Genomic DNA, 14,006 nt, shown 5'->3' with positions numbered 1-14,006 from the left:
AAAACACCGCCGCTAACCGCGCAACGCTGTGTTACAGGACTAGCAGTAGGACGAACAATGTCTGGGTTTGAAAAGTCGCCATCTGTGGGCAGGCAGGTGCTGGGCGCTTGTGGATTCTCAGTAGCCCTGCTGATCTGCCTTCAATGGCTGAGAAGCAGCCGAGACGTGCGAAACATCCAGGCCCCAGCGTACAAGACAAAACATGAGCCCGGTACTGGTATTGTTCCTCGAACGTTTGAAGTTGGCGAAATCGAGAAGAAGTTTTGCGACTCGAACGAAAAGCTTCATCCTTACGACAACGTGTTCATGAAGGACACTATGTCACTGATGACGTATGCAGACTACCAGGCGCAACTGGCGAGCGATTACGTGAAGAAAAATGGCGACCCGTTCCATATCAGTGCGCGAAAACCGATTCTACCATCGTACAAGGTATAGAAAATATTCAAATTTTTCATTTAGGCTATCGTGTTACACTTTAAAAGTGATAAAAAAATGCTTTTTGTTGTATTTCTTTATCAAATGTATTACTATTTATCTCAAATATTAGTTAATTGCCAATTTTTTTTTTTTATTAAATTTTTTAAAGATTTTAAATGCGTGATTTTTTGGATGAGTTATCTGTGGTATATTTTGGTTCATTTTTTTTGGGGTATTTTTTTACATTTGGTTTGAATCTTTGGCTGATATGTTTAAAACTGCCATTCGTTGCTGTCTTCTGCCAAATTGAAATTACTTAACGTCACTTAAAATTAATTTTGATCTTCAATTTATATCTAAAACCAAAAATATGTACAAAATTTAATTTTAAAGCGTTGCCCGACCTTCTGTTTAGATGCTTGAGATGGCGTAATTATTGAAGGAAAAAAAAATGTTGATGATTGACCAACGCCGAATTATATCAAGTACGGCTAAAAATCATCGTGCTGGTCAGAGATTCCATGTTTGGCAAATTCATACAAAATGTAGCGTGCCTTTTTTAAAAGTCGATTGTACAACAAAAGGCCTTATCTACATAAATACCAGATGTCGTCTCCTAAACCTCGGTAGGCCTACGGCCGGTTAATTATTGACCTGCCGTATTAAAAAGCTGGATGAAACGTCCAAAACATCTGACATCCACCTTAGGATTGTCTATACTTAACTAACGGAATACATACCAGACATGCATAGGTGCCGATCCGATACCAAACTAGTATATAGGAACTTTTTTTAATATTGTTTAAAAAATAGTAGGTGACCAACTGTAGGCCATTAAACGTCTTCACGCTAAAATTAATTTTGCCTATTTACCTGGTAAACTTACTTTTGAACGTTTCAGTTTCCTCATTTTTGTGCATTAAGGATTTGTAATGACGTCATTTGGCATCGTGACGTATGGCGATACTTTTGATCAAAGTAACGGCTATCGGTTTCGAATGCAGGGTATGCTTGATTTAATTTCGTTAATGTTTGTCAGTGGAATGGAAAGGACCACAATCCCGACAATTCAATCAACTCGCGCAATGAGTTCATCAATTATGACGTACTAGACGCCTATCTTAAAAAGGAGAGGGAACGAAGATGGGCCTTGGGTGATGACGACATCACAAAGGTGAGCTTACAAATCGCAAGAAAACAATAAAAAATGTTTCAAGTTTAAATGATGCTTAGAATATTTGCAAACAATTATCATTTGTTACGTAACAAAACCGCTCAATTGGCTGTGTCATTTGTTCGCGCCTTAAAACCAGTGCTTTTTAAAGTGTTTCATCTTGCGTCACAGCAAACAATAGAAAACGTTTCACAAACTACAACATAGCTTGAAAATAATGCTGAATGCATGGCAAGTTCTATATTATCAGTTTTCTAATCGATGTTGTGTTGCAAGCAAGTCATTTTGAAATGACTTAAGTCTCAGTCACGTCATTTGTGAATTGAAATAAGTCCAAGTCAAGTATTTTTGAAAAAATAGATAGCCAATTCCCAGCTCAGTCATCGGTTGCCCAAGTCAAGTCGTAATAAGAGTAAGTCAACTTCGAGTCAAATAAACTTTAAACTATGTAAACTTGTCCGGTTGTGAGCAATAAGTCATATCAAAAACAACATAAATGCAACATAAAGCAAGCAAATTGTTTATGTGCGAAAATGATATAAATAACGAAATTTTTTTATCCAAAAGACTTAAGTCAAGTCAAGTCAAGTCATTGGTTCAATTCATTGACGTATGTCTAACATATGTTTGTTTGCATGCCTAGATGTAGCACAACTTGATTTTAATCTTCCTTAAAAACAATCAGTTTGGTGGCACACTAGAAAATCTCTCAAAACACACTATAGCAGGGTTTCTCAACCGTGCCACGGAGCCCCCCTGGGTCACGGAGCCCCCCTGGGGGCCACGGAGCGGTAATTGGGGGGGGGGGGGCACGGTCATAGGCGTAGCCAGGGGTACACAGGGGCTATTTTTTCAAATAAATTATGAATATTTTACTCTTAATTATTTGTTTTGTAACATTTATGAGCAGTACACAACTGTCGATTACAAGCATGTCACACCTCCATTTGTCAAGCACTGTTACGTCACAAACAAGGGGCCACGAAGCATAAAAGTATATATAGTGTACCGCGGCACACAGTTTAATAAACACCGCCCCGAACGCATGGCTGGGCAAAATATGTAGCTATGCTAACTTGCTAAGTTGTTAAAAGAAACTTTTCAGGGGTGCATCCAGGGGGGGGGGGTCCACTGGACATTCGCACTCCAAATGGAATTTCTTATCTATTTTAACTGCGTAAGTGCAAATATTGTTAGAGCTCAGCGCGAAGCTCGATTACGTTTCAAGTATGTACCACCCCGTTTTGAAAAATTTGGTTTGTCCTAAAGGGCGCCTCTTCGCATCATCGAAAGTTAAAAGTTGTTGAATTTAATTAATAAAACAACTTTTTCGCTTTGCGCGAATCCATAACACCTTGGTAGTGTGGCTTTTGTATTGAAAGTATTACTTCTTCAACCTAAAACTTTAACAAAATAAACGAAATGTTTAGTGTTTTTAAAATTACCTTATAACGTCACGTTGTGATATAACTTCGTGACGTCACGTTTTGATGTAAATTATGACGTCATCTCTGCTGAAAAAAAATTATGGCGCCCCCAAACAAAAATCACAGATCCGCGCCTGCTTAAAGGCAGCTATTAGTAGGAATACATACAGTGGAGTAGGTAAACGGCGTAGCCAATAAAAGTCTAACATTAATTCTAAACAACTGAATCGAAAAAACTGCTCTGTGCACACAAATATACTCCTTCCGAAAATTTTTTAACCGACATAAATTCGTTTCGTTCGGTTTATTAATTATTAACGTAGTGAACAAGAATGTCGAATAATATCAGACACAAGCTGAGACTAAATCCAAAGTGATAGTATCGGTGCTTGTCCGAATTTGTTACATTGGTTTTTTTATTTTTCTTCCTTAAAACATAAATTTCTAAAAAAATAATCGAAAATCAATAGGCTTCTCTAGCTAAAGTATATTTTGACCCAATATACAAAAAATAAAATTATTTCCATTGTACGTTTTAAACTTGATCAATTGTACTTGTTGTGTTATAGTACTGATTTATTTACGCACAGTAACGATCGTTGTTTTATTGTGCAAACTTTAAAACACAGTTAAACCAATGCTTCGCTTTAGGTTAAAAGTTGTTTTAACCAAAACTAATTTGACATAGAACTGAAAAACGAGTGGCACCGTAGATAAATTGTATTTACCTGACCTAATAAAGCACGGTTGGCGAAAGCTCGTACACTCAATCCTGAGGTTCTAGTTGATTACTTAGTGGGCACATTTTTTCCTGTAGTTCATTTTTTTTACTTCTTTTTTACCCGCTTTACACAAGTACACTATGTTGACGTTTAACAATTCTTTGCGTATAAGTATTAGTTTTGTAATAAATTAAGTCGTTTAGGTAAACTGACTTGACTTTAATCATTTAGACAATTAGCTAAAATTAAACTTAACTGAAAAAGTTATATTTATCATTCTGCGTAGTATTTGCACTTCACATTCTGAAAGAGGCATGGCCATGGCCACTTCAAATTCCATTCGGGTCATGGGGAAATTAGGTTTAATGTCAAAAACGGAAATTCCCTAATATATCCCTATCAAAGCAGAAAACTGCCAAAATAAATCAAGATGTAATAAAGTGGTTCGCGAACTGTGCGCCACGACACACCAGTATATAAGTGATTCTCAAGTGCGCCGTTGAACTTTTCTAAATTTGGAAAAATGTTAGTACACCGAAAGCCATCGCAGACTCACCGAATCTGTCGATCAATGATGCAAGCAGGGCAGACTAGAAAAAACAACTAGCCTGCAGTGAGGTTCGAAATCACGACCTCCTGTCTTACCAGGACCGTCACTCTACCAAATAAGCTACACAGGCTCAAAGAGTCGAGAAACAACCATACGCCAATGCTTGCTACATGTTAGTTAGTGCAAGCAACTTCATATTGAAGGGGATTTACTTGAATATAATAGCTAAACGATTAATTAGTTCACAAAAATACAAATTGGGTGACTATACAACTGGTTAAAGATGTTTCCATTGTTGTTTCAGATTGAAGAAGTCAGGCAAGAAATGAAAAAAGACGAAATTCCTAACATTGTGCATTTTATCTACTTCGGCTGCGCAAACATAAAACTGAAGGAATACATGGGGTAACTATATGCACAGAAATATTCCCAAGCTGCCATACCAGTGGTTCCCAAAGTATCACCCACATTATTCCAACTTCGCACATGTCTCAAAAAGATCACTGCATTTTTTTTAAACTCTATTTGTCCTGGTTCATTTTGTTGCAAAAAATCAGACCAAGTTTTAAAAAGCCTTTCGCAGTAGGTTTCACAATTAACGCCGACTTACAATGTAATGTACAGCTATAATGCGATCATTAGCAAAATACGTGGTGAAAAGCAGTGTTGTAATGCTTTGACTTAAGTCTCAATGATTTGACTTAACTGCACGTAAGTCACTGCTTTGAAAATATAACATTTATTACTTGTCCTAAATAACGCTTACCGAAGTGTGTAAAAGTGTCCGAGTCATGCAATTTGTCTAACTAACATGAGCCAAGTCAAGTCATGTCGCCTGAAAGACTTAAATCAATTAAAGTCATTTAAAAACAGTGATCTAATAGGACAAGTCAAGTCGTTTAAAAAAACCTAAGCGCGTTCAAGTCAATCAAAACTTAGGTAATTAAAACACTGCTGCCCAAAAGGTGTCTCAGCGCCCTGAAAAATATGAAACAAAGCTTACTAAAAGAAACCCTTTTGTTTTTTTGTTTACTAACTAAAATAAAGTAAAAAGCATGGGGTGATTGCAAAGTGGTAGTTTTACTTCCGTTGGCCAAAAAGCAGGCCGGGAATTCAACCCTTTGCATTTTGATTAGGCTGATGGGAGCATTTCGTCTCAAACGACCACGTTTAATACTTTTCCACACCAACTGTGAACCACTCGGGCCTTTTTGGAAAGCTTTCAAGGTCATTGCTGGCAGCACGCTCAAGGTCGTGAAGCGGTCTTCTCCGCAAGATATCTGGGGCCACAAAATACTAGTAAGTTTGTTGTAAATCAATGAAAAGTGATGTCAATGTTTCAACCAGAAGGTAATATATGTGTGGAAACCGGAAGTTCGGTACTAAAATAATAAACGTTGTTTAACAACTACAGTGCATGCTCCCATTCTGCCATGTCTACAACGTGCTAATATAAAGCGATAATTAGTATCGATTTTCAACCAGAAATTTATATAAACTTGGCATCCGCGAATTAAATATAATCAAAATAAAAACTAAAACATAAAACAAAGATTATCCAGCTAAAACCTAAAACTGTTGCCGACTAGAAAATATTACCTATAAATTATGGTAAGCCTTTATAGAATTTAAAAAAATGTTATTTATGACAAGTCAGTTTTCATAGTTTTGGCTATGCCAGAATAGACCGATAGTCTTTAAAAAATGTTGTTTTTAGACAAAAGTAAAACTTAGTCATATCCCCCCCAAAAAACTGTATTTTCTCTAGCCAAATGTGCGATTTCGTGTCCGGTCCTGTGTCCGACTTTGTAACTGTATACAGGCTTTTTTTTTCTACAGCCTGTATTTTCGCCTCATTTTTTTTCGGATCAACAAAAGTAAATAAAGGTAGAGGCAGTACAGGCCTACTGTCCAAAAACTTCACATGCTATTTTCACATGAACAACGTTTACACATGCTATTTCACATGAACAACTTAAAAGGCCTTATTAGTTTTCGAATTTTCTACTGATGCGCGTGCGCACTATGAACTTGGGACTAGTCTTACGTTATTTTACTCGAGCCCAGGCTAAAACTTAAAGACAAAACTTGGTAAATGGACAAAAGGGTAAGCCTGTTATTTCGCAGTATATAGAACATACAGTCGACGTGGCACGGATGGAGATTTTACTCGAAGTTGGTGGAGTGTACCTGGACATGGACAGTGTCATAGTGCGGCCGTTAGAAAAGCTCATGAACCATTCGATCGTTCTGGGAGAAGAAAGCGGGTATACATTAGGTAAGCCAATGTTCAAACTCTGAATGTGCAGTTCGTTTCGTAAAATGCTGTTAATTTGTTATAAAAACGTAATCGACAAATGCTTCACGTGAATTATATCTACTCTGGACTCTAGATCAGTTCTTCCCAACCTTTTATGGCTTACTGCACCCCCAGAAGTAATAATAAAATTGCGGCACCCCTAGTAATTTTCGTAAAGTGGTTTACCTTAGTATCAGTATAAATGGAACTGGAAAATCACAATACACAACCAGGACACCATCTTTCTACATCGTACTCGTATCGTAAGCAGAGTTTACCTCAAGAGCCTTTCCAACAAAGCATCTTTAAATTTTGAGCCGTTACAGTCCACCTAAAATATCTCAGCTGCTCAAAGTTCTGAAAAGTGTGCTTTCCTACGATAGCGGGTGAGAAGAAATTGTGGGCTTCTAAATATTATTCGGAAAATGTTGTAATATTTATCTTGAGAAGATAATATGTTTATCGCGGTCAAATGTTAGCGGTCACGGAAGGTTTATTTTGGTGCCGCAAACTCTCTCAAAGCCAGGTCTAATTTGGGTACTTTAGCGTATTTTTTAATTTATTCCTTACCGCTTTAAAATCAACATCACCATTTTAAAGTTTATTCAAGCCAAAATGACCCTTTCCCTAGCATCAAAATAATTTCATTGGACAACCAACTTTACAGGATATTTTTGAAAAATATTCAAGAAACATTTTATTAGTTAGTGAACACGTAACAGGAACACTACGCAAGGGCATGTAATGTAACTTGATAATAAATTGCAAAGCCAAAATGGTCGAGTAGACATCATTTTGATTAAGACGTTTCGATACGAGCTTGTATCATCTTCAGTTAAGCTACATTATAGATCTAATTTGTTTAATGATTTGCAGCGAACGGAGTGATTCTGGCAAAAAGGGATTCCTGGTTTTTGCGCCGCTGGTTCTGGGAGTACAAGTACTACAAACATTCGTAAGTGCAAGAAAAATTAAAAATCATCAAAAAAACAAAAGCATCACGATTTGAACATCGGTGTTTTTTTCCTACAAAAATTACAACATTTACTTGAACGCTCTGTCATAAAAAAAAACAAGCATATAATAATTTGAAACCAGCATTTACAAAAACATATGCTTCTGACATAAGTAAGGTATCAGAAATTAAATTTAAATCTTTTGGTATAAAAAATACAAAGGATTAGACGTCCCTAGTCATATCTATCAGGATATTGGATTATCGTCGATACAAGATACTAATTATTTATATCGCTACTCGGCGAAGACTAGAGTGGTATCGACATCGGTCCAATAGCCAACTATTTTTTGGCATTTTATTCAATCTTTGCGATATAAGCTAACTTGTTTTGATTTTGAAAGATATTTGGTTAAAAAATAGAACACTAACAAAAGAATCTTGGCAGGCTAAATTCCTAGCGTTTAAACAAAACCTTCTAAAAAAACTATCACATCAGTTGATTAAATATATTTTCCATGGCCAGAAGAACCAACACCGCCCCCTCTAGCCCCTACGCAATTTCCACCATCTAAAAAGCAGGTATAAATGCTAAAAGGCAACAAAACTAGCACACACACACACACGCACGCATACGCACACGCCCTTCACATTCTTATTAGAATACTTTTCGGTTTAAATGAATTTCAATGTGAGTAATCAAATGTAATTGTAGTTAAAATTCGTTATTTTAGGAATTCGGTAATTCTAATTCTAATCTAAGTATAGTCACGGCTTCTTAACGTTTTGTTTCAGATGGGGAGGCAGTTCAACCATTGCACCTTGGGCTCTTTGGAAGATGTTTCCCGATAAGATCTACGTTGTAAAGCAAGGTATTTGCCGGCCCAACTGGTTGGAGACCAACCTTCTTTACCGCGAGCTGATTGTCTGGCAAGATCTCTTCATTGTGCACTTCTACAGACGGTAAAAAGAAGGCTATGTGTGCAACATTTCTATACAACCGTATATATCATTTTGAGTTTAAATTTGATGTGTTCAATTTTCGGGATGTACTTAATAGGGCAGTGGTTCTCAACCGGGGTTCCGCGGCGCCCTGTTGTGCCATTTCTAATGCATATTTATTATTTCTGAGGGGTGCCGCAAGCCATAAAAGGTTGAGAACCAATGTATTAGGGTGTACCGTTCTTAGCCGAACGCTTTCACTCAATTTTTGTGACAAAACAAACTTACCCATTTTCTTTCTTTCAGCGTAAATTACGATCTAAAGAGGATTGCCGTCATCAACACAACGTTCGGTGAGGTGGCTCGACACGTCATTTGGGGGGATTACCGGGCTCGTGACGTCACACACTGGATCGTGACGTGTAACGTGACGCAAACGCTCTTAAGGTAAGCTTGTGTGACACAAGGCCTTACTTTTGGCGAGCAAAGGGTCTTTTAAAGCCGTAAGGCTGTTTGTTTTCAACGGCAGTTTGATAAATACGTGATGAAGCGAATGATTTGTTTAAACTCAAGTCATTTTAAAACCTTAATTTCAGTTGAACACTGAACTTTAACAAGTTATTTACCAAAAAGAGTCAGGTGTTAGTCAAGTTATATAGGGCAAGTCTGAAGTGTCTGGCTTTTTCTTGTTGTGTTAGTATACTGTGGTTATGAAATTGAGTTCTTACGTGTCGGTTAAGAAAACCTTGTTTATATACAATATAGATACAAACGCGGTATATTGGTAAACGTTCAATATTTTTGCAGCGCGTATGAGGGAATTGTGGAAAAATCGTCACATGGAAGCTAAACTTGGAGACAATCAAAGTTTGAACCATAATCCTCTCAAAGATCGACGTGCTTTTTTAGTAGAGGCGTTATGCACGCAGAGCTCTTAACTATAAGGTTGTCCATATTTTATTGCGTTATTTATATGCCCGGTGCTTTGAGCAAAAACTATAATCAGATACCAAGTGACGTTCTTTCTATGCTCAAGTAAATATAATAATTGATAGTAAGTAAAATCTCTTCGAAAGAAATGTTATTTTTCCAAGGTTTACATTCGGTAAAATCGTCATATTTCTTGCCATCTTCAGATTAAAAATAAAGTTGCATGAGTTACTGCCAACAGTTTTAAAACAGAAAAATATACTGCTTTTGTCGAATTTGATTTTTTTTAAAGTTGCGCCAAAAATCTATGCGTTGTGTTCTGCAAGTACGAATGTTTTGATTTTTATCGCATCTTTACCCAAACCGTGCGTTACTTAATCTGATTTTTTTAGTCGTCTACTGATAAAAACAAAACTGTGAAGCCTGCCTTTTGATACCTTCTGATCCTTTTTTATGCCTTCTGATTCAACCACTGCACAAACTCTTTAGGCCTTGATCAGCATACATGCAAACACGTACCAACCTTTGTCATAAAACAAGCAATTACTATAAAAAATATCGCCTAAATTAAAAATATTCTGTCCCAACTTGTAAAAAAACGTTCGAACTATACTCTCTAAATCTAAATGTTGTTGTTTTGTTTTGCATTGTTATTTTCGTGACATGTTCTCCATTGCATTAGATTAGACCTATAGGACGTTAAACGGAGAAATATATCAGTACATAAAAAATAAACCCTATATTTATTGCAACTGCACTGCTGAAAATAGTTGTATTTTACGCACATTCAGAAAATAAATTGTTACTGCTTTTTATCTAATGAGTGAACTGTGAGTCTCGGGTTACTTAGTAAAGGTAAATTGTTTATTAGATCGAGAAAATTCTAGTCGACGCTACTTTTCTGGCTCCAAGTCTGGCGCTCGTCTAATTCGCGAGCTTACCACAATAGACAAATTAAAGCTACTGCACTTGTAATGTTTTTAATAATAATAAACGATTAAAGTTTAACTTCTAGATTGCAGAGTACTGGTAGGTTATTTGTACACAATGGCGTAACAGGGCCTAAGGCCCAAACCACGGTATTGCTATATGGTAGGAATATTACTATCGTTTTTGTCGGATTAAGCCCTTACCCCCCCAAAAAATATCAACCAACCGTGGCATTGCTGGAAAGGTGAGAAGTCTGGCTACTTATCTAACTCGTGAGCCAACCATATAGACAAAGACTGCTGCACTTGTAAGGTTGATTTGATTATAGTCAGGGTTGCCATCGACATGGACCCAAAAATAAGGACAACCGAAAAATTAGATTAGCATTTAAAAACTTTTAACTTTTTTGTACATGCATTGTATTTATACGAGCCGTGTCGTATCACATTCCATACTTTAGGCAGAAACAATTTGCTCCAGCATTTTATAAAGGTTTGTGGTTTGTTTTTCGGTCTACTGCTGTTAATGTTGCTTAAAGAACGCTATTTTAAAAGTCCGACACATAACGCGGCGAAATGTGGCGATGAAAAAGTAGATCGCGATTGAAGTGTTGGTCACCGCAGCTTATAACTTTACTTATTTAATCGAAGTGTTGACTGCAATGCACCCATTTCCCGTTACCAACCACTTCGCAATAAACGCTACCCGTGCCGCTAATCTGCTGTAGCCTACACAGCAGTAACCTTGTTCGGCTGTTTACTGCACCCATGTCGTCAGCTGCTGTATCCTGGTAGAGCACCAAAACTGCTGTACCACTGCCCTACTTATCTCACCACTTAGAAGTAAAATCCTGCGACTTAACGCCACAGGAGTACCTTTTCATTTATGATGTCATAAAATCTCGGCACAAAAGCTTAATTTTAGAATATTATTCAAACCGGTTATCACAGGAAACGATCGAAGTTCTGTAGTTGTTGAAAATAAGACAAAATAAGGACGCAAGTCGAAAATAAGGACATTTCTTATAAATAAGGACATTCAAGTTTTCTAAGACCTGGCCCTTCAAAATTAGGACAAATCTTATAAATAAGGACGGTATGGCAACCCTGATTATAGTAAATGGCCAAGGTTCAATTTCAAGATTGCAGCGTAGGTTTGTAGCATCACAAGCAATAATTAATGTATAATCACGTGTAATGGAATATTTATTGTACATGGACAACTTTTGGCTGATGTCCTTACCGTGTGGTGTGAAACGATATGAGTAATCACCAGTTCAAATATCCGTAGCCTACCTATTGAGAAGTACGCCGCTGTATAACATTATATTTCCGTGTGGCCATTTTTTCATGTAAATTCTCAACTTGCATAAGCGAGAGCGTTATACGAATATAGGCTACCCCAGTCATGTCTAGTAAATAAACGGAACGGTTGTTGCTTGCTGGCTTCGCTTCCTGGCTTTCATGCTGGGTTGCTTAACACCAGCCAACAAAAAACTGTGTGGACTTAAAAAAAAAAAAAAACTGTGTGTGAATCAGACTCTGCAATTCCCATTGGACAAGTAGGTGATTCATCGAGACAAGACATTAATGAGAACTCATAATCAACCCACACTGCTTCAGGTTGTTTGTGCAAAATAGCGTAACAGGGTCAAAACAAAGGTATTGCTATTAGGGTTCCTCTTTTTCCCGGATTTTTTCACTCCCGGCAAACGGGATTGAAAAATGAAACTTCCCGGGAATCCCGGGATCCCGACGAAAAAATTATACATAAAATCACGTCATTTTGAGGTTGGTATTTGTTGTTATTTTAGCTTCAAACATTTAATTAAGCTCATTTATGGGCGTTCTTTCACTTATGTACGTAGAAAGTTATGCAAAAAAACAAAAGAAAGAAATACCGCATACCACAACGATATTGTTTGGCTTAAGGTACGGGTTAGCGTTTCGGTGAGGGTGGGTCAAGTATTATTATGTTTATTATTAATAATACCGCTTGACCCACCCTCACCCAAACGCTAACCCGCATTCTAATCCAAATATAATTTGCGTTGTGGTAAGCGGTATTTAAAGACCGTTTTATTTTATTAATTTATACGACGTCATAACTGAAGGAGCGCCAGACCTTCTCTTATACGAGTCAGGACCCTTATTGACGCATTTTTTTTGTTAGAATAAATTTAATTAGGTTTTTCCGCTGGTAAGCGCAAATAAAACAACTCAGGCAACGACGTTAACATGATTGGTACTATTTTTTTTTCTTTATATTAGTCAAAAACGGCAATATTTTTAAAGTTTTACTAGGTTGCCGAATACCCGGGATTATAAAAAAAATTTCCCGGGATTCGGGATTGTTAATTTGCGGGAAATCCCGGGAATTTCCCGTCGAAACATTCCCGGAGAGGAACCCTAATTGCTATACGGTACAGGACAGGGTTGCGGAGTCGGACGGGGGACTCGACTAAGTCATGAACCCGAGATTTCGTAAATCTACTCGAATCGCATGCGCAGTACCACATTTCGAAACTAATAAGACCGCAAACTGTAAATTGTAGAGGTAGAATGGAATGTATGGTTGAATATACACACCCAATGTGTGAATTGCTAAATATCTACCTTTTAGCTACGTAAATGGAGGAAATACAGACTGTAGAGCCAGAGCTGGAATCAGACCAAGTCTTGTAACCGACTCCGCATCTCTGGTTTAGGAGCCCGACATCAGAAAAGTTTGTTAAAGTTTGCCAAGAAATAGTTAAACCCCGTCAAAACAAGAGTCGAAATCAGGTTGATTCGCTATTACCCGAATCTGTCCTGCAGGTCAATACCTATTGTAAGGTTTTATCGCTTAAACTAAATGTTAAACGAAAGAAAAGCGGTACCTAAAAACAAAATTTGGAAAATTAGCAAAAAGCACATTGCCGTTATCTATATGTTCTTGTTGATTGGAAATCGTAAGTAGTAACTGCATTCGGCTTAACATTAAAAAATAAAAATACATATTTTTGCTAATTTGCAAAGAATGATTTTGTTGAATTTCGAAATTAAACCTTAAAACAACCATAAACCCTAAAATGTTTGTTTCAAAAAAATGAATTAAGATTCACAATAAATTTCAAAATTTATTCGTATCCATCCATCATCTTTTGCTATTTAACTGAAAATCAGTAACAGTCATATTTTAAAAAGTTTGGATAGAAAAAAGGCTCAAAAGCACCATGTTGTAATTCCCATCTACTTGCTTTAGGGAAAACCCCTTATCGTTGCTACAGAAGCTAACGTGTTTCAAGAAAGTCAACACAACTTTTCGTGCTTACAAATTAAAGGTGCGATAGTACTTTTTGCCTGCAGGTTATTGTTGTAATTGATGTAAATTAGCATTTCAAATTAACTAGAACGACTATAAGAGTTTTGCTACACGTTGCATATTAGCTTAACGGCTTAACATTACAAGATGTTATTTCTTAAAATTTTGTAAAAATGAAAATTAGGTTTTGGTTCTCAATTTCAGTTAAAATTCAATATAAAGTGTGCTAAACAAATAATATATATATATAATGAAAAAATTATTGTTTGATTTAATTGGTTGTTTAAGAAATTTAGTATTTTTTGATAATTGGCTGAATAAAAAAATAAGTAATTTGGCGCTTGCATGCCATTT

At 36.8% G+C, this 14,006-nt stretch overlaps 1 protein-coding gene across 1 annotated transcript; it reads left to right on the top strand.

Annotated features, from left to right (window-relative positions):
* Positions 1 to 57: 57 nt before the first annotated feature.
* LOC146139244 (uncharacterized) lies at positions 58 to 9,339 on the top strand. Its single transcript, XM_083391770.1, has 9 exons — positions 58 to 432; positions 1,460 to 1,594; positions 4,598 to 4,698; positions 5,430 to 5,592; positions 6,421 to 6,571; positions 7,469 to 7,547; positions 8,343 to 8,510; positions 8,796 to 8,936; positions 9,297 to 9,339. The coding sequence occupies exons 1-9, from the start codon at positions 58 to 60 to the stop codon at positions 9,337 to 9,339; spliced, it is 1,356 nt and encodes a 451-aa protein (XP_083247896.1).
* Positions 9,340 to 14,006: the final 4,667 nt, after the last annotated feature.

Source organism: Ascidiella aspersa, chromosome 6 (genome assembly GCF_963924565.1).
Source record: "Ascidiella aspersa chromosome 6, kaAscAspe10.2, whole genome shotgun sequence".
Taxonomy (NCBI): domain Eukaryota; kingdom Metazoa; phylum Chordata; class Ascidiacea; order Phlebobranchia; family Ascidiidae; genus Ascidiella; species Ascidiella aspersa.
Note: the sequence above shows the minus strand (reverse complement) of the source record. Positions and strands in the feature narration are given on the sequence as shown.